The 20,773-nt window shown below is 45.3% G+C and overlaps 2 protein-coding genes across 2 annotated transcripts in view; one reads left to right on the forward strand and one right to left on the reverse strand.

The window, feature by feature from the left end:
• The window catches only part of LOC135390871 (uncharacterized), a 510,967-nt gene that overhangs the window by 138,964 nt on the left and 351,230 nt on the right, over nucleotides 1-20,773 (forward strand). The gene's annotated exons all lie outside the window — the stretch shown is intronic.
• Nucleotides 1-20,773, reverse strand: part of LOC135390869 (protein O-mannosyl-transferase TMTC1-like) — a 184,012-nt gene that overhangs the window by 73,559 nt on the left and 89,680 nt on the right. Inside the window, exon 4 of the mRNA XM_064620818.1 lies at nucleotides 1,145-1,309. Within this exon, the coding sequence (XP_064476888.1) occupies nucleotides 1,145-1,309 (165 nt within the window). The remainder of the gene's footprint in view (nucleotides 1-1,144; nucleotides 1,310-20,773) is intronic.

Consider the following 20,773-nt stretch of genomic DNA (forward strand, 5'->3'; position numbering starts at 1 on the left):
TTATTTGTATGTGTGTGTATGAAGAGAAATGCATGGAAGAATGTTGCGTGTACCGTAGGCTGAATGCGGCCCGCTTGGTAAGTGGTCGGAGAGCGGATGCTACCGTAGCGTAGTCGTTAGTGCACTTTACCGGCAATCGAGAGGTACGTGGTTCGATACCCTTAGTTTAGTAAGATAGGATGTAATAAAATTGAATTGAATTGAATTGAAAAAAAAAGCTATCGCTTTGATGGTGTATTTGAATACCAAAGAAAGGAAACAAAAACGTGCATTATGGAAAGAAAAATGTTGTATTGTATCGTATTTATTCCACTTGATTCGTCGTTACGGGGCTGACGTCACAAGTGGGGAGGAAGGGCAAGCATCGCGAGATGTGCTTCGGTTTCGGTTTCGGTGTAGTGGATTATTCTTCATTTCGCAAACAGTTTGCGTCACTTGGCATTCGGATAATAAGTAGCAGGGTAAACAAAATTCCTGGCAAAACAAAAAAAAAAAAAAAAAGAAGAAGGAGAAAAAGAAAAACTAAAAGAATCGGTAATGATTGCTGGAATTATAAGCGACGTTCCGCATTAACGATACAATGAATATGCAATTTGGGAATTGGGATGCATCCCATTTAGAACGCACGTTAATGCCGCCCTAGCTCCCCAAATCTCTGTTACTGCTAAGGCCATACCATTAGTAGTGGGAAGTGTGTTTCTCGGGCAGACAGGCTGATTTTCAGTTGGCTTACTCACTGGCAACGCCCGTAAGAAAACAAAAATAATTTATAGTGGAAAGAAGCAAAATACAGATATATGCTATTCGTTTCTTAGAGGAGGGTGTACCGTTGACTACACAGTGTCTATTCAGTTTCCGCGATTAAGATAAAACGAAATTGAGCGACATTTTTCACAACCCATAAGAACATACATAACGTAAAAGAAAAACAAACAAACAAATATTATTACTAGACAATACGTCGTTAAACGTACGTTAATGCGTTCAGACATTTTTCCTTATTGTTCTTTCTCTTCGTTCTTTTTTTCCACATTTTTTAACGTTCAAACTGAACTCAACTCTCCTTATCATTCTATGACAAGAGAGAGGAGAGGCAAATTCGCTGTCTCATCTCTTGAGCTCGCAAGCAAAGCAGGTTACACACCTGAGGGCGGACGTCTGAGACACAAGAGTGCGCAGGCGCAGAAGTAGGCACAGCGGCAGCACTGTGATGCCCTGTTCCTTGGCCAACAGGGCGCAGGCAGAGCACACGGAGCAGACACAGAGCCACACCGCGACGCGCAGTCCACTATTCGATGCCTGGCAGGACCTGTGGAGGTGGTCAAAGAGGTACATTTGTGAGTCGTATAATCCGAGCTGCGATATAACACATACGTATGGATATATATATATATAGGTTGAGGTAAAACGGTTATCAAACGGCCACGAAGTTTTACAGAAGTTGCAAGAAAAGACGCGGAAACAGATTTTAGGGAAGTTAGAAACACTAGTTTATTACATAGGGAGACGTTAAAAAGTAAAATGGGCAAGGGGTCGACGTTTCGTTTCGACAGTGGCACTGTCTTCGTCAGGACAAAAGATGCGTAGGTGGTTACAGGTTACTTAAATTTTTTTACAGGTTTGGTACATGACGTCATAATCGGTACGGGCACGCCACAGTCGTTTGTCAGTGAGTCAGATTCAGGTCAGATTCGGTTCAGATTCGTGAGTCAGATTCGGAATATATATATATATATACACATACATAACAGGCCACTTGAAAAAAAGCTCCAATGAGCAGTGCGCTCCCTTGCAGGGCGTGCCGGGAAATGCCGTGTAACACGACAGTGATGGCGCATACACCAGAAACAACGACGGGACGATCGGAAAAGCAAGGCATACGCATGTTTCTCCCCAAAACTCCCCAGGCCATAGTCATGATTTAGTTGTTGTTGTTGTTCCCCCAGAACTCCCAACCTGCACCGCGACTGCCACAGTCGCGTTGCTTGTTCTTAAAAAAAACAAAACAAAAAAACAAAAAGAAAACAAGCACGTGCACGTGCTGCACGGCACGTCCAAGTTATCAGTAAAAAAGAAGTATTCGTCTACGTAAAGTAGTTAGAGAGATTCTGTCTGAGGTTTTCCGAAGACTTTCCAGACGAATGCCGGCACAGTTCCCCCTGAAGTCGGCCTAGGACGCATACCAACCCCCCTGTCCCCCACTCCTTCCTGCTGTCCTCTCTCCATCTGTCCACGTCTGTACGCCGCTCATAGCCACAGTTGCTTCGCGGCGCTAACACGATATTTAAAAAAAAAAGTTAGAGAGTACGACCCCTTGTTGGACTCCCTGCCACCCCGCGTAATGGCACCGTAAGAGCGGCAAACGTTATTATTGCCTCTCAGGTGCACGTGACCCCTACCAAGACCGCTGCCCGCCGTAGACGAGGGCTTCGCTGATTGCGGAGGTTGCCGTTATGCCGCAGCAGCATGAGTTTGAGTACTAGCGCGTCCGATTTTCTACTCGGCTAATATTTATATTTATTTAGGCCTATTTGTTTGGCCTATCGTCCTCCTTTGTTGTAAGATTCCTCCTCCTCTCTAAGATCCTCTCCGCATTCCTGTTTCGGTTTGATTGCTCGCTTATTTAAGGCATAATTCGTCACACATACTGTGGAGGTTATGCACCAACTACGATGTGCAGCAATTTTTTCACCGATGATTCCGAAGTACCCCTTTAAACCTCGAACACAACAACAACAACATAGATGAATGGATGATGATGATGTGGGATTAAACCTCGAAGAAAGGTGATACACACACACACACACTCACACACCTGGTTTTAGCGCTTTTAGTACGCTAACAACAACAACAACAATAACAGGCCCCGTTTGATGTTCTAAGCCTTACTTTCGACCACACTCGCTTTAATCCTGCATTCCATCCTATTTCTTTTCCTATCCTATCCAGGACAACAATTTAAGATCGGGGTGATAACGGGTGCGGCTCGGGATTCAACAGTTTTCTGTGCCTTTTGTTAGCTCCTGAAGCAAGAGAGCTCGAGTAGCCGGCAATCTTCGGAAGAGCCGACACTCCCCTTTCAATCTTCTTTTTAACGTTCACGAACGAACGAAACTCCACCGCGACTAACTGGTCATAAAATATTCGCCAGTTGGCCGTCATCTTGCGGTGCCATTACGCGATTGCTAGTTAGGTAGGTATACCTACCTGGGACACAAAAAACAAAAAAGAAGAAAGTTTCGAATGTTATCGATCTTTTGTGTGGAAACATTCTTTTATTTTTGTCGCTCGGGGAATAACATGCGATCTCTCTCTCTATCTCTCTCTCTCTCTCCATTCAGTAATTATCCAGAGTGTGCTTTCGTGCAGCGCCACGAGTACACGCGGAGAAGAAAGAGAAATAAGAGACCATTAATTAAGGACAAGAAGAAGAATTTCGCACCTTTTCCACGGTTCTGGCGTTAATTATTCCCAATTGAACTGGTAATATTGACGCGCTCGGGGAAAAGAACAGGCGGGCTACGCGACGGCCCAACATTGTTTCTTTCGTACACTGTGTCGCCTGCAGGCTTCCTTCGGTACTGCTATACATTGGCGATCGATATTTGCGGCTTCATACCGTGCATTCACAGGAGCGACATTCCCACGGAATATCGTAGCGGAAGAAAAAAAAAAGTACAAAAACTGTCCATGGAGCAGTAGTTTAAAAAAACAAAAAATAAGAAAGAAAAAAAAACATTACGTTGAGTGGTCGCGCTCACGAGGCAACAGAAAGCTCTAACGTTTTGTTTGTCTTCCGCTGGAATACTCTGGAGAATGTCGCTCGTCTGGGTACACAGATAAGAGAAGAAATGTTCCTGCTATACCAGCTAGTAGCTATGTGAGAGATACGGGATGTAGTTCGTTACCGGGCCCATACTGCGTTTTTCTAACCTAAGAAAATATCAAGGTAAGCGATATGTTTTTACCTGAAAGAGGAACAACTGGGGATTTCGGCTTCACTATATAGTGTGAGGCCGACAACTCCACACACAAAATCAACTCGGTCCTCGGCGTTTCGGTACTACAACCCTAACTGGCCACGGAATAAATTCCTCGTATACGCGCGAATTTACTCGCAGTATCCAGGCATTCTTATCCATCGTTAACCTTGTCCCACAGCGTATCGTATAAGCGGCGCGCAGGTAATTTTCGCTCGCGGAGTCTCAGGGTCGCAACCCTCGTTGTGGTTAAGCGACGGTTTGCTGCCTTAATGGCAAATCGATACAGACGGGCAATACGAGCGACACAACATTCCGGACCCGATTGTAGCCCGGTCGTTGAACTACAATGGAATCTGCCCTCTATCTATAGCGATCGCCACCCGATCTCACTTCTGACCACTGCGTGGTTTTCAGTTCAGTTCAGTTCAGTTCAAATGTTTTATTTTACAGCTTGTACAGAGGTAATGCCATACAAAATGGGGTAAAGAAATTGAATGCATTATACGGCACGAATTAGAAGGATCAAACGCTATAGGCGTGGAATTGATCCAATATTGTATGCATACAACTCAAGCTGACATACGACAGTGATCGCTAGGCAACACAAAATAAAAAAAAATAAAAAATTAGTATTACAAACGACTCATACAGGACCAGGACCTTTCGATCAAAGAAGAAAACACCAATATCAACAACATGAAGAGTCAACACCTGATATGTAAAGCACCAACGACAATTACACAGCGCTTTCACCCATGAAATAATCATGAATCATCTTCCTGAGAACCACTAACGAATTACAAGTATGAATATAAGGTGGAAGCGAGTTCCAAACTTTGGCCGCAAAATACTGGAAAGAAAAGTAGCCATAGTTGGTTCGAATACTAGGCAAAGTCAAGACAAATGATCCCTGATTCCTTAATGGGATTACGCAGAATTTCCGCTTCTAGCAGTTGCCTGGTAAAGTAATGCCACGAATTATAGTTATTATCGGTGTCTAGGTGGGGTGATAAGCCTGGTACCCACGAACTGCGAATAGTCGTTTCTGCGCTAACAAAATATGCTAACAATTGTGCTAACTAAGTGTGCTAACAAAATACGCGGCGTTCACCTGGTCACGGGGAAAACTGACAACCTGCAGTTATATAATGAGCTGCGAGCTATAGGTGGAGCTAACTCGGCTCCCAGTTTTATGGATTGTGCTATTTTTGTTGCTCGATTGCTCGCTTGGACTTTGAACGGCGTCCTTTTTTAAGCACGGAGCGGAATGACGAGAAAAATAAGGCTGTGGTCAGTGGTGGCCACTAACTACTTCTACAGTAGTTTAACTAGAACTACTAACTACTTCGCGATGGAGTAGTTTAACTAGTAGTTCAACTACTTTTCGGGGGAGGTAGTTAAAACTACTTCTTTAACTACTGCAATGTATTTCAACTACATCTATAACTACTTAACGTTGTCGATTCACACCAATCACATTCTATAGTGTTCTTGGACACCTAAATATGAATCACAAGCAGCGATAAAAGTGAAGATTTAGTGCACATGCACGGCACAATTGCTCTGCACCTCCGTTCTCATCAAACAAGTAGCTCGAGGAAAAAGTCGGAAGCACAATCGTGCCGTAAAGCGTGCGGCAAAATCGGACGTAGTAGGCGCCTGCAGTAACCTAACTACTGCAGTTAACTACTCGAAATAGTAGTTTAACTAGTAGTTGCGCACTACATTTCTGCAAGTAGTTGATAACAACTTTTTAACTACAATCAGGTAGTTTAACTAGTAGTTTAACTACATGTAGTTAACTACTGGCAATCACAGGCTGTGGTACTCCCTGCTCTTAATATTAAAGGGATCGTGAAATGGTTCTCGCGAATTCCGAGTACTCTGCCAGGAAACGGTTCTCATGATCTTCTTACTATCATACACATACCGACTTTTAACCGTATATTCAGTACACCGGCGGCGCACGGGACGTGGTCGCAGGGCAACCGTTAAGGGTTACCATACATCGGGTGCTTATTGGCGGCAAACAGTCACTGGAGCAAATTTACTGCTATAGTTCCCTTAGAAGTCGGCCCAGGACGCACATTCCCCCAGGGCTTGAGTCGTGACGTTGCCCACATACGTGAGGCCGACAACGGCAAGCCCTATCACCACCACCACCACCACCACCACCACCACCACTGCTATAGTAATACGGCTCGTGCTATACTTGTAGAAGGGGGGGGATTTATTGGCAGAGGAAAAAAAAAAAAAGGAAAAGGAAAGACAAAAGCGGAAAGGTCAGCCATGCAGCACGCCGGCTTTCCGTTCCCTAAACAAACAACCAAAAAACAAAAATACATAAATAAAGAAAAATAGATAAGTAAAAAGTAAATAGAGATGCATAAAAATAAATAGAAATAAATACGTATAAAAAATAGAGAGAGGGATGCCTTTTAGTGCCCTTTCAATTGTTAACGGCATATTTCGAGCCCCACGGGAATCAGAACGGACGGTACAAAATCGACATAACTGGTGCAACAACTCCTGCTTCCCCTGAAGTAAAGCTGTGACCATTCGTGGCCGCTGCCAAGGGGACGTCTCTGGAGCACTATACCCGGAGCGCGGGTGCAAGTCCAGCCCGCAACGTACAATAAGATTAAGGCAACGAAGGGCATAACGAGAGGGACAGATATAGTCGATACTTCCCCTCTCCCTCATCCTAATCAGACTTCGCACCGACAGCGTGTTGTTCGATGTGAGTCGCCCTGAGGCATGGACGGCGACAGAGCTGCTCTCTCGGCTTGTTAGCTTCATTTGCGCAGGGAAACCACACAAAGGGAGCGAAAAGCCGCTGACTCCGCAACCCGAAACGAACCGCGACGATAACACCCCGAAAGGCAACCAACCAACCAACACACACAGCTGCTGTGTCTCTAACGATGCCAGCTCTACTGGTAGTAACGGGATTGAACGAGACATCGCTACGGATATGTCTGTGCTGCTGTATCGCTGTGGTACGATCCTCTAGAATATGTGCTGACATCGCAGGTTGATATCGTTGTTATAGGAGGGACTACTGCATCGTTCGTGAATTTTTTGTTGTTGTTGTTATAGTTCTCGCGCTTCGGCTTTATCACGTCGTGTGCTTTTGCTTGATCAATAGCATGGTGACCGGGTCGCGAAGGAGGAATTTCGTTGAGGAAGATCGTGCTCGTGTAGCTGGTGGTATCAAATGAACCGCGCGTGGGGTTGCAGTGGAATGTCTAATGCCATGAGTGTAGGCTAATGTCAGATGTTTTCGTGGAAGTATGTGAATGCAGTAAACGCGAAAAGCAATATCTGTGCGTCTTTGTTTTGAGCGGGTGGGGGTGTTTAGCATCTGCATGGCGTTCGCTGACGTAGGATGTCCACGGTAGGTGGTGAAGTACTACATTACTGCTCTAGATGTCGCGTGATGATAGGTCATTCACTGTGTTTCCCACGTGTGTTGACTGTGCGGTTCTGGTGAGGGGTCTATTTGATGACAAGTAATTGGGGGTTAGGCACGTAAGGTGCGTCTATTTGATGACAAGTCGCTAAAGGCAGCAGTTTGGGGTAGCGAAAAAGGGCAATGATCGGCAATGATACATGATGCATATTGCGACATCGATACAAGCGAGGTACGCACAGTGTACATTTCCTTTCGTTTTTTTTTTTTTAATAAACGTATCCCCTTCCTCTTCAAAGTCACCATATATATCCGCTCTTAGACGGATACGTCTTTGCATTTTTCACGTGCTCTTTCGTGTATTCTAGGGAAAGTATGTGGCACGCGTGATACTGAAATTACACTAATGTTTCTGAGATAATGTTGCGATGAGGCGTTACTCAACCTGGAAAAGGAAACTGCCTTCTGGTGACGAATTCAGTAACATACTCTCGAAAGTGCAATTAAATTTTCCGATTCGAATAAGACTACTTAAATCGAAGTACAGGGTGTGTGCAGAAAAACGTGACCCGCGTTTTTACATGTAACTCGTTGTCTACTTAGCCGGGGAACTTCCGGTGGCGCACGACGGCGTATTTATGCGTGCGAAAGCTACAAAAAAAATCCTGGAAGCCATACTCAGTGTAAAAAAATAAACAGAGCGCGAAAACATGCGCTTCCATGCATTAGAATAGGGCGGTCATGACAGTGCATGGTAGTGTATTTCCGTCTCAGGAGACTTATGTGCAGGCACCGCTAGGTGTACTGCCGATGAGCATCCATGTGGGACATCGTTTCGATTTATGCACCGATGGCTCCCCTAGCGGTACTTGAACACAACTCTCCTACGTCCACCATGTTGCCCTTTCACATACACCCTGTTGTCCACCATGTTGCCCTATTCTGATGCAGGGAAGCCGACGTTTTCGTTGTTCCGTTTATTTTTTAAGCTGAGTATGGCTTCCAAAATTTTTCTGCAGATTTCGCACGCATAAATGCGCCATCGTGCGCCACCGGAAGTTCGTTAGTTAGGTACGCAACAAGCTATGTGCCTAAATGCGGGTCACATGGTCACGTTTTTCTGCACACACCCTGTACACTCTTAAAAATGAACTTCACCACATAGCACGCTCCTAGCCAACCATCACTCCGAATGACAACGTTCTCGCTCTAGATTTGTTGAAAACGGGAGGAGGAGCCTATTTTGTGCCCATTATGCACGGCACAAAATAGGCTCCTCCTCCCGTTTTCAACAAATCAGGGGGGAGAACGTTGTCATTCGGGATGATGGTTGGCTAGGAGCGTGCTATGTGGTGAAGTTCATTTCTAAGAGAAAGGGGAGTTGAGGACTTCAAAGTGATGTAGAAGCAGATAGTCGTGACGATGCCCACTTGAGTGCGGCCAACAACGGCAAGCTACCTCGACACCCCCCCCCCCCCCCCCCCTCATTTCTAAGAGTGTACTTACATCCATTTTGCGGCCATATAAAATTCACGCAGACACACATAAGAAACACATTGCAGCTCAGATTTCATGGACTACAAAATAAAAATAAAAATTTGTACCACCACGCCTCGCATCCGTATCTTTTTATCTTTTTTTTTTTATATCGTACGATCGCGTTTCTTCGCTATGATCTCCTTCTTTATTATTCGCTATCGTTCTCGTTTCCTTTGAGAGAGGCGTCAACGCTTGCGTCAGCGTCTTCTTTGTCACAGTGGGCAAGCGACAACAAATGATCCAAACAACGACCGGAAAAGAGAGACAGCCTTGCGACTGCGTCAGCAGGGAAGTGCGACAGATGTGCCGGGATGGACAAAACCGTCTCTCGTGCTCAATAGCATCTCTACTTTGCGGTGTCGCTCTTCTGACCGTCTCTCTCGTGCCTCCTTGTGCGTGGTCTTATTCTTGTTGTGCGAGTCGTGTTTGTCGGTAGCGCTATATGAGAGGACAGTCGGGCTGGCCGGAGATTATGAGAACCGTTGCGACAGCCGGGGGTCTTGCGTCAATGGCTGCTGTCGGATTTAAATTGTTCAGTTGGTGTTTTCTCGGAGATTCGAGTGTTTGTAAAGCGCTAACATTGACGGAATTTGTAGGCTCTAGGATAAACAAGGGGTAATTTCAGTCGCCTTGTTGAATAACAAAGTACATTTACGGCAAAACCATTGCAGAATGCGAGGAACATTACGAATTTGGGGACTGGTTGTAAAGTTGGAGAGTAATTTTTGGAGTGAGGGCACTAAAATGGGAGCAATTGCAATCGAGGGGACTAGAAGCTGTCATTGCACCCAAATTTACCCCCTTTTCTTCTTCTTCTTCTTCTTCTTCTTCTTCTTAGAGTATAGCTATGACAATAATTTTGGTATTGGAATCTAATTGGCGATCGGTAAGCTCCGAGGCTTATTGCGAGACGATGACCACTGGCGTGTGGCCAACAATGGCGAGCCAATTTTGACATTACCCCCACCACCACCACCACCACCACGAAACTTAGCACACACATATCACCTTCCTTTCCTTCTTTTTCGTTTAACGTTTCGTAGACGTTGATTAGAGTCTTTAAGACGCAGCAGCACTACACTCTTAAAAATGAACTTCACGGCATAGCACGCTCCTAGCCAACCATTATCTCGAATGATATCGTTATCTGCCCTGATTTGTTGAAAACGGGGGCGTACGCCTTTTTTGTGACACTTATGCTGTTCATAATTGTCTCAAAAAAGGCGTACGCCTCCCGTTTTCAACAAATCAGAGAAGATAACGATATCATTCGAGATAATGGTTGGCTAGGAGCGTGCTATGCCGTGAAGTTCATTTTTAAGAGTGTACTTACAATATTGGGGAGGAGCTCCATGTCGTGCAAACTCATCGTCATGTTTCGGTCAAACCTTCGAACCGCGATGATACAAATATAGGACAGTGTCTTCAGTGTCTTATATTTGTGTTGTTACTTTTACCAAGTGGAACTTGGCCCAACCCTCTACATTCTTCAACCGCGATGATGCGTGAATTGTAAAGTTGGCTTTTTCTGAGTGCTCCGGTCATGTGCAGAGAAGCCCGCTTCCCGATAATGATGATAATACGTGGCTTTACGTCGCCAGACGACTGTGATCATGAGCGACGTTACTGTGGTCGGTCTGCGGATTAATTTATTAATTTTCGGTTATTTATGTATTTATTTATTTTGCGCACCTGAGTGATCTTCAAAGTGCGTCAAGATGCGTCAAATTTATGTAGTACTAGCATGCGTTAGTTTTATCGAATGCATTAGTTTATTTAGCATATGTGCTCGATATGTGTTATTCGGATGTGCATTGTTAATTCTAGAGATTTAGTTTATTTTATGTTATACTGATTGTATGCTGTTGGGGGCCGGAGCCCCGTCAAGCTGTACTTTACAGCTTTTTTGTCCGTGTCTCCACACCTGATTAGTGAAAATAAAATACAATAAATGAAAAAGATGACATCACACGGTGCACCGTAATAAATGTCCCTCGCGGAAGACGGCGTGTCTAAGCAAGTTGTACCCTACCGAGATCGAACCCGCAACCTAAGTGCGCACGCTACCAACTGGTCCACCGAGGCCGGTAGCTCGCTTCACAGGTGCTCAGTTTCAAGGGTATCGGTCCGTTTGTTTCTTTAGCACCTCGACTTACCGCGATTTATACTGCTATGCTTCAGCGTCGACCGGTGCTTATATTTGTAAAGTACCGTCGAACCTTCTTGATTCAGCATACGTATCGTATATCAATATTGGGCCGGTTGAAAGTGTGACCCACCTGTACTCAACAGCAGGGCTACACAATCCGATGGCACGCAATGAAACGTTTTCGTGCCGTGAACGTTTTTCAATCGGTCGCCTTGAATCGATATCTGATGAGAAACTTCGAGGGCACGCTACTCAAGTGATCCGCAGAAGTCCGCGTAGCAAAACCGAAAACCTGGTGAGTTAGTGAGTGAGTGAAAAAGAAAAAAAGATGGAGAAAATTGGCACCACCTACGTGGAAGCCGACTACTCCATACCACGTAGACAACTCACGAAACATACACTATCACTGTAAACTTTTTAACACCTTTAAAGGTGTGCGCTATGCACATTCAACCTGGTTGCGTAACATTGCATGTCCAGGATGATATTTTACAAAATTCGGAAAGCACTACAAAAGATCAAGTGTCAGTGCAAATCTTGCTTTCATTATGTCGTGGATATCGCAGATACGTGCTAAGGCATATATGCATCGCTACCGATAATCAAGCACGTGCAAGTGTCTACAATACTGTTCAACAATGTTGAGACGTTGCAAGACTGAATTTTCGGAGGACAGACAACATTCGAGTAAAGAAAATTTGTGCTAAACCGTGCTCCGTTACGATGTTACCAAAATTACACAGAAAAAGGCGTACGCCATGCACGCTATTACACTTTTAAACGGTTGAAACGGTGTGAAAACGGTTACAGTGTAGACTCAGATACGAATAGTCACACAAAATCAGAACAGTCAAAATTAAAAAAAAAAGAAAAGAACAGAAATGGAAACAGAGGCACAAAAGTCAAAACTTATAGTCGGCACCAATATCATATACAGGAACGAGACCAAGGCACGCAGCGCAAACAGACTTTCTTGCGGGGGTCGGGCACCCAAACCCGTAGATAACCCAAGGGGGCGACTGTCTAGGGCCGCGACCGAGGACTGAAGTTTAGATCGGGAACCAGTATATGCTCTGAATCCTCGTGGACACCACAGTCAGGGTGTAGTTGGACGAGTCCGCCTTCCCTATCTTGTGAAGCAGCCGAGCAGTATAAGGAACATTCAGCCAGAGCAGATGGATAAAACCTGGTAAACAGCACGTTCCAATACTGCACACGTATACGTAGAACGCGCTATGTGTCAAATAACTGCGCGGATACTTGGCGTTGAATCCATTAGATACTCCATGCATAATGGAGCAGCGAAACGTTCCTTCCCGAGTCCAACGCAGGGGGGAAAAGGGACAGTTTCATCCATCACGGGTTCGAAAAACGGGGCATCGTCCCGTCCGTGTCCGTGTTATGTGTCAGTGGATTTCGTGCGAGATGCGACGATGAAAAATAGAGTTAGAAATAGTGAAAGAGATATAAAAGTTTGTAACATGCGGGACCAGCCAGTTCCGCTCTGCTGGAAAGAGCTGTCATCGCGCTGTCAGATGGGGGGAACCTCTGTGGGTTTAAGCGTTCCTGCGAAATACCGGATAAGCAAAACCGACAAAAGCGTTATTTCTACCGTTTTTTTCTTCTTTTAGTGCAGTATCTGTGTAGGTTTAACCCGAGGCGCCTGAACGCGATCCTTTTAAGGAGCAGCCGGGTCCTTGTACGCTGCACGTGCAATAATTAACCCGTGTATGCAATAGGTCACCGGTAATTTCGTGCGGAAATGACGTCAGTGTCGTCGCTTCCGCGTCAAGCGCCTCACAGGTTCCGATAGGCAAAGTGCTTTATGATCACTGAGTGTTGGTTTCCCAGTCGCTTCAGAAGCAGTATGGGTGGCTGTTGCTCTGTTGTGAAGTGATGACTATTCCCTTCAGGACTACAATGCCAAGTACAGCGAGCCCTCGTTAATATGACCCCCGATAATATGACATACTCGCTTTATGACCGTTTTCCTTGGGAACTGTTGTGCCATTATGCACGGCACAAAATAGGCTCCTCCTCCCGTTTTCAACAAATCAGGGGCGAGAACGTTGTCATTCGGGATGATGGTTGGCTAGGAGAGTGCTATGTGGTGAAGTTAATTTTTAAGAGTATACGGACGCTACCGGATTTCAAAACACCATTCAAGGTATCTCATCTCGGCAGCTGCGCCGAAAAAGTGACCATCACCCTGGCGGTACCAAACGCACTCGTTTGACGTCATGTGAAAACACCCTATTGCACCCAGGGATTCATTATTAGAATGCAGTAATGGTGGATTCCATTGGGAGAGCAGATTTTGCCCCGCGCTGGGTGGGGTTTGAGTGCATGCTCCCCGCGGGGTCACAAGGGGTTTGCTTCGTCAATGGAATGCTAATTATTCGTTGAAGGTGCGAAGCGCGACCCCGTGCTTTCCCGGGTTTGCTTTAACCTCGTGGGTCAAAAATTATCGCTCTTTCGAGAAAACGTTTTGCCCCGCTTTGCTCCTGAGAATGCGTTTGCCCCTGCTCTGCCAATGAAACATTCAAAGTCTGACGCGGTTCTGCCAGTGGATCAGTTTTTGTCCCTTCTCGGGGCAAAACTTTGACCCTGCTCTGCCAATGGAATGCGTCGTAAGACTTTTTTGTTACCGACGTGGAAAGCGTTCCACGTTTTCATCGGACTTCATTTCACACAGCTCTAGAAATTGGTGTAAAATTCAGTCTGCCAAGTTGGTTAATTCATTCGCATAAGTCGTCCTGGAAAACTGCTCAAACAGAAACGAAACGGAATCGATTGATTGAAAAAAAAAAATAAATAAAAATATGGAGATGAGACTCCGAACAGGCTACTTCAGGACACGTAAGCAGGGGGCTTAATCGCTTCATCGTCGTTACGGTCGTTACAAGCTAACGAATGGCGGGAAATTCAAAAAGGTGGGCACGTGATACATTGCGCGTGACGTGTACCACGGCCTTCACGTATCGCGCGAAGAGCGGCGTACACGTGTTTTATCACGTGCCCACCTTTTTAAATTTCCCGCAAGCCTTTTTGAATTTCCCGCTACTCCTTAGCTTGTAACGACCGTAACGACGATGAAGCGATTAAGCCCCCAGGAGATGAAGTAGGAGAGATCAACACAAATTCATCCTCGAAAGGTGTAAGCGATATAACGGGAAACAAACAGAGGCCAGCTAATGAATGAGACCAATAAAAGAGAGAGAGAGCGGACGCTGACAAGCTGGTGCATACTTGAAGAAGGAGAAACCAGAGACACGGAGGAGATTGGGACGGACACAACAATTCACACAACAATTGTTGTGTCCGTCCCAATCTCCTCCGTGTCTCTGGTTTCTCCTTCTTCAAGAATGAGACCAGTTGGAAAGTTCATAGACCAGATACAGCAACGGCTCTTAACGCACACTGCACAATGTATCCCTGTCCTTAGGGCACCAGCCGAGATACACAGAGAGGCTGCCGTGAGGGTGTCGAGATAGGTCACATGATTTCAAAAATTGCGCGACTGCGGAACGACATTATCCGTTTCACGAGTACACGCTTTAAGCACAAAAATACATTCTTTGATCCAACAATTAGGCTCAAGGACTCGCATAATAGATGGACATCTCACGCGCACGGGCTTTAAAGCAGTCGCACACCGGCATCGATCGATTATCCAATCACAGCGTGTCCTTTAACATTGTTTATTGGTCAGTGCGCGATACATACATCTATATCGCGGTCGCTTGCTTGCACGCGCGACCTCGCACCACTCTTTCTTTTCTTCAGACGTGACTTTATTTCGCATTTCCTTTCCCCAGCTTTTTCTTTTTTTTTTCAAAATTACCGTCAGACGTCGCTACCTTCGCGTTCGTTTACGCTTCCGCTCTGCTCATCGATTGGCCAGAGACGCATTAGAGAAATTGGCCCGGCTTTAGAGGAGAGAAAGGGGGGGGGGGGTAGGCAGTCCATTCTATAACCACCAGGCCCGCACCTCACGGGCCTTGTCTATCTTTAGAAAGGAGGCCTACGTGTCGCGGGGAGAAAGTGTTTAATGTTGTATGCCTTGTGTGGAGGATGTGAAGTGGCTGTGTGATTGAACGCGCCTCAAGCGGAACCATGTTTCGTGGTCCAGCGAATCCCTGGACTGCAGTAAAAGTGTTACAGGGGCGGAGGGGAGGAGAGATTGTTGTTTGTGTTCTTTTGTGCTTCGGCCACATATGGCGTGGGTGTGAAATGGGGTGCAAATTGGAGTGCAGCGCCCCTCTCGCTTTGTTCTTCGTGACACTGTTCCTCCCCGCATTTTTTTTTGTTTTTATGGTTTGAATAAAACAAAATGTTTCGATAATCCCATTCCCAGAATTGCGGGACATCTAATCTTAAAGTTGGCTTCACCTGCGTACTCGGCGCTCTCCATTGAAGCTATGCATTTCGGTCTGCTTTCGATAGAATAGCCATTAGTCCTGAGGGTTAGAAATAAGTGTTCGCATCTAGGCGTGTCGACAATCACGTTCGATCACGACGACGATCACGACGTGCACGATCGTGACTCGTAATTTTTTTACGGTGACGTCAATGATAATCGAAAATTTAGAGTATCGTCGTGTTTTCTGTGAGATTGTCAAAGCAGTATTTTATCACCATCATCACAATAACGTCGTTGTTAATGGTGATTTTGCGTAAATTGAGAGTAACTCCATTTTTAGCGACAATAATGAGCACACACGGTTAGACACTGAATGGGAAAGAACACTTGTCCTGTCGCTAAAAATGGAGTTGTACCAACCGGCCCTACTCTTTGATGATAATTGGGAGTAACTTCTAAAAAGGGTGTAAAATGGGGAGTAACTGCAGCTTCTAGTCTCCTAGAGTGCAATTGCTCTTCATTTTTAATCCCCTGACCCCGAATTTACTCCCCGAAATTGCAAACAGTCCCTAAGCTCCACACAGGCTTCCGAACATTTACTCCCGAAAGGGAGTAGAGGTTGTGGCAACGCATCTAGTGTTCAAAATGACTAATGTTACTTCTTTTTTTTTCTTTTTTTCTGAGAGTGTACAAATAATTTTCGAGTCTTTATTTTGCACTCTGTAACAAAATAATTTTCGAGGCCTGAGACTGCTCCTCGGATGGGGGCGAGGCCAAGCAGCCGGCCATGCTTGAGCGCGCAACTTTGACCGCCTTTTTAAATGAAAGAACAGCCTGTTGACAATATTCTCAATCCGTACAAACGATGCTTAGAACGCTCAATTACGCAAGCTATCCATCGGCACAGAAATTGAATGCTCGAAAGCAAAGAAACTAAACAAACAAAACGCGCCTCACTCTTCAATACGCTATACCCTTTCTTCGTTTCGAACGTTTTGAATACACATCAACGCCTGTTTGCGCACCGAACAATTCCAGCTGAAAAAAAAAAACAAAAACAAAAAAAAACGCCCTTTGTCTTCACGCTGTCACGCGCTGTCACGCAACCTCTTGTTCATATTAACTCAGTCGCCGCAGGTGCGTTGCGTCGTAGAATGTAAAAGCTTCTACGAGCTGTTTGTTCACCTCAGCAGAGCGTTGTGGTTCATTTTAATGCAGGATCCATTTTGAGGCCAACGGGTCAATACTGGTCATAAATAGAGTGCAATCTAAATGTGTATTGGCACCTTTATCGCTCAGAAACGTCACTCACCTGTCCCGTGTTTGCCTATGGAAAAGGACCTCCATCTATTTGGTCCTCGTGATGGATGTTATTTTTCTGGTCACTGCAACGGCGGTTTGTGGGTAGTCCATTACTGGAATTGCTCGATTGACAGCAGAAACAATGACGCTGTAATGTTTTCAACCTAGCCCTCTGTTCGCGCTGATTTTTTTTAAATGGAAGAGCCAGCGAAGACCGTTGTGTATTAACATTTTCTGTTGCGTTTGTTGGTTCCATGCCTCGGTATGTGTTGTCCCGACAAACACGAAATCGTCGTCGCTATTGATTGATTGATTTGTAAACGAAAAAAAAAATATGGAGATGTTAGTCTCGAGCCGCTCGGGACTGGCTACTCCAGGACGCGTTATTCAGAAAGGAAGGGAAACTGCTCAAATCTATACACTTTGAAACGGAATGGATGAAAACATCACCACAAAACTTGGCACCAAAAGCAAAGTGTAGGAGAGTCCATGTGCGAAATCTCAATGCGCAAAAAACAAAGAGCGCCGTCGCTATTTATGTGTATTCATGCGCTCACCACGCTGCACTGTATGAGTACTTTCTAGAGAGAGTCTGTGAGAGCTAGCGATGTGTGTATATGTTTGTCCCGTCGTTTTTTCATACTCACGCGTCTCAGCGCATGACAGTCAAAGAAGATTTATTGAGCAATCCATCTGATCTGGTTAGTGGCTGTGGCCGTCTCATTTGATTAGTAGGGTCATCCAAGAAAAAAGTTGTCTTCGCAGTTAATATTTCTCATCGAATCGATTTGGTTACAAATATTGACGTCGGATCATTTTAGTTTTTTTTTTTTTTTGTCTTTCTCTCTGTGTGTGTGTCTTATATATTAGCTACGCTGGATTAGGCTTATTCGGTTTTCCGCAACTAAGCAATAGAAGCGTATACGAAGAGGGGAGTCAAGTCCTGTAGATCACATAAACAAAATACAGAAGCCGACACTGAAGATTTTTGTTTAAGTTTAATTTGTACAAGCTTTCGCGTGGAGGTCCACGCTTCCTCAGGTACGAGGAAGGTACGGGTACCTGAGGAAGCGTGGACCTCCACGCGAAAGCTTGTACAAATTAAACTTAAACAAAAATCTTCAGTGTCGGCTTCTGTATTTTGTTTATGTCAACTAAGCAATCCAAGAAAGACGAAACACAAAATCCGTTCTCGGTGGTGGCGGCACTTGGAAAGGTACGCACTTTTAAGTTCAAGGGTTACAGCCGACCTCCCCCGTTCACCTTCGGACCCACACGCACATCCGCCTGCCACCGATAGGAGCGGCCGCCCCGCCGCCCTGACAAAAAATGCGTGACTGGCGGTTCGCAAACGGGAACCCCACCCGTTCACACACACACACGCAATGTATAAACAAACGCAACGTTCGTTCGAAGTCGGCACGTTTTCTCTCTTTGGTACGTCTGGTCGTAAAAAATAAAGTGAGGAAGGGTGAAAAAAAGGGAAATTGTTCGGATACGCTGACGCCCAGCGAATAATGGAGGATATTCGTTTCGTATGGGGAGTGTACTGTATATGCTAGGTCTGAAAGAATACTGTGTGTAAGCTTGTGTACGAAAGGGTGTTACGGTTGTTTTGTGATGCCTGCGTTCCAGGTATAGAAGTTGTGAACATGAAATTCGTGATAGGATGACGCGACAAAAGGGTTAGTTGAATGCTTCTGATGCTTCGGAACGGAACACGAAAGTGGAGTTTGAGAACTGATTGACACTTTCTGCTACGGTGTACCGCCACTCGAAGCTGCATTCAAAGATAAAGTTGCGGACATGATACTAATAATTGCGGGTACTCTTTACAAGTTTTTGTTAAATTAATATCTGTTTTACCCTCCGTATGAGGACTGGAACCAGCAACGACAAGCCACTGCGTGTGGCTTGACGAGGTCACAGGTAACCAGTCCTCTGTATCTGTTTCCTTTTTTCGTCCGCAGATAGACTGTACACCCTTGATACAGAACTTCACCGCATAGCACGCTCCTAGCCAATCATCTTCCCGAATAACATCGTTCTCCTCCTTAATCTGTTGAAAACGGGAGGCGTACGCCCTATTGTGACGCTTATGTAGTTATGGTGATTGTCACAAAACAGCGTAGAGGCTCCGCATTTTCCACATATAGCAGGAGTGATAACGCTATCATTCATTTCAATTCAATTTAATTGTGTTTTCCTCAGCGGTGGAAGGAAGAGAAATAAACCAGCAGGGTTTGACAAAGGCCCCTCCATCTGTCTGTGCAATGGTTGCCCTTGTGTGCCGAAGTTCCGATTTAAGAGTGTGTTGCCACCTCAGTCATCCAAAGTCGATCGTTCATTCGCTGTATTTTGTCGTACGATCCGCATCAAAGACGTATATCGGATAGAAGTAAGGAATAAGTGAAAGTGACGCCAGCATGGTTGGGAATGGATGAGGGCGCTTCGTACACACTTTCTGCTGCGAGAGCACAGAAGAGCAAGATGCTCACTGGAGGTGAAGTAGGAGAAGAACGTGATTTTTGCGCTCGGTTGAATCGAATCTCATCCCAGAAAGTCGGAAGCGAGTGGCTCTCAACGCGGGAAGAAATGGGCTCTCTTCTTTATTGGGAGGAGATCAATAGCGTGAAATAACGCCGCCTAATGGATTCCACTGTTCCGTGCATGGCTTGGGGATATTGTATGCGTGTTCGCAGATGCACTAGAACCTGCAGGATGGCTGTTTGTGTCGTCTGCGTCATCAGGCAAAATGATGCTCACTCCAAACAAACGGATTGAACGCACAAGGATATGGGGTTTGTGGGCGCGAGTAGTCTTTTCATGTTGTTTTACGTTCCCATACAGTAACCGTGTATTCACACGGAGGACATCCTCACCGAAGATTCTAGTGGAAGGAAAAAGCGAAAACCCTGCTCACGGAGCCGAAGTTCTGTCCCATCCATTGTTATGTCCCGCATTCACACGACGCCATTCATAGCAGACGACACTTAGCTTAGCAGACGACACTTGACAGACGACACCGTCAGCGTCCTTTCCTGTCGTCTGCTACGGAATATCTTGCGGCTATGTAGCAGGATATTTCCCCACAGTTAGCAACGTACATGAAGACACAACATTGAGTGCTCGCGCTCACGTGACAGCAGAGAGCTATAACGTTTTTTGTTTTTTGTTTTGCCTTTTCCGTTGTATCCTGGGGAATGTCCTTCGCGTGAATACGCGGCAAGGGTACCGTCATGACAGTCGAATACTGCTATTGGGTTTGCCCTGTAAGAACTCTAACGGTGTCATCTTGGTGTCGGGCTGTAGATTGACACGTTACTACTGAGATAGCTAAAGGAACTGTGCAAGCTTAGATTAGCGTTTAATTTAATTTTATTTGTCGCGGCCTTGTACTACGCCGTGTCCCAGGGTGTCCGTATATACCTTTCTGACGAGCATTGTATACGTGCATCAAAAAGGTATTCCAAACTACCGACACCAGCTGTACATTCCGATTAGTCTCAAGCTTTAACATCCGCTAAAAAACTCTCCACGTGTCTAATGCCCGCATTCACTACGCTGGTTAGCTTTGAACCGAGATTAAGGGTTGCAAGAACTTGAAGTTAACACTCGATTCTTTGGTTGGTGACGCGATGAATGTTTCAGTGAACTCTCTCTAGTGAAGCAGAGTTAAGCGTTAAATTCAAGTTAAGGGACATTTGATCTCGGTTCAAATGTTAATCCTTCAAGCGATATCTTTTTCAACAGGATGTGCGCGTACTTTTCTGAGTGTTTTTCGAGTTGATTTTGTGTGTATCCTAATCTTTGTCTTGATTTTACATGCGTTTATCGCTGCTTGTGAGTGTGTACTTACCTTTGTTTGATTTCATATTTGTTATCGCTGTTCGTGCGTTTAGGGCGTATTCGAATAAACAAATACATAAATAATCGGCGTTGGAGAAATCGGGCCTAATACCACTGTTCTTGACGAAAGTGTCGGTAACGTACCCACGTACTGATCTTGAATGTGCGTTTCGAAA

This window comes from Ornithodoros turicata, chromosome 4 (genome assembly GCF_037126465.1).
Source record: "Ornithodoros turicata isolate Travis chromosome 4, ASM3712646v1, whole genome shotgun sequence".
NCBI classification, from domain to species: domain Eukaryota; kingdom Metazoa; phylum Arthropoda; class Arachnida; order Ixodida; family Argasidae; genus Ornithodoros; species Ornithodoros turicata.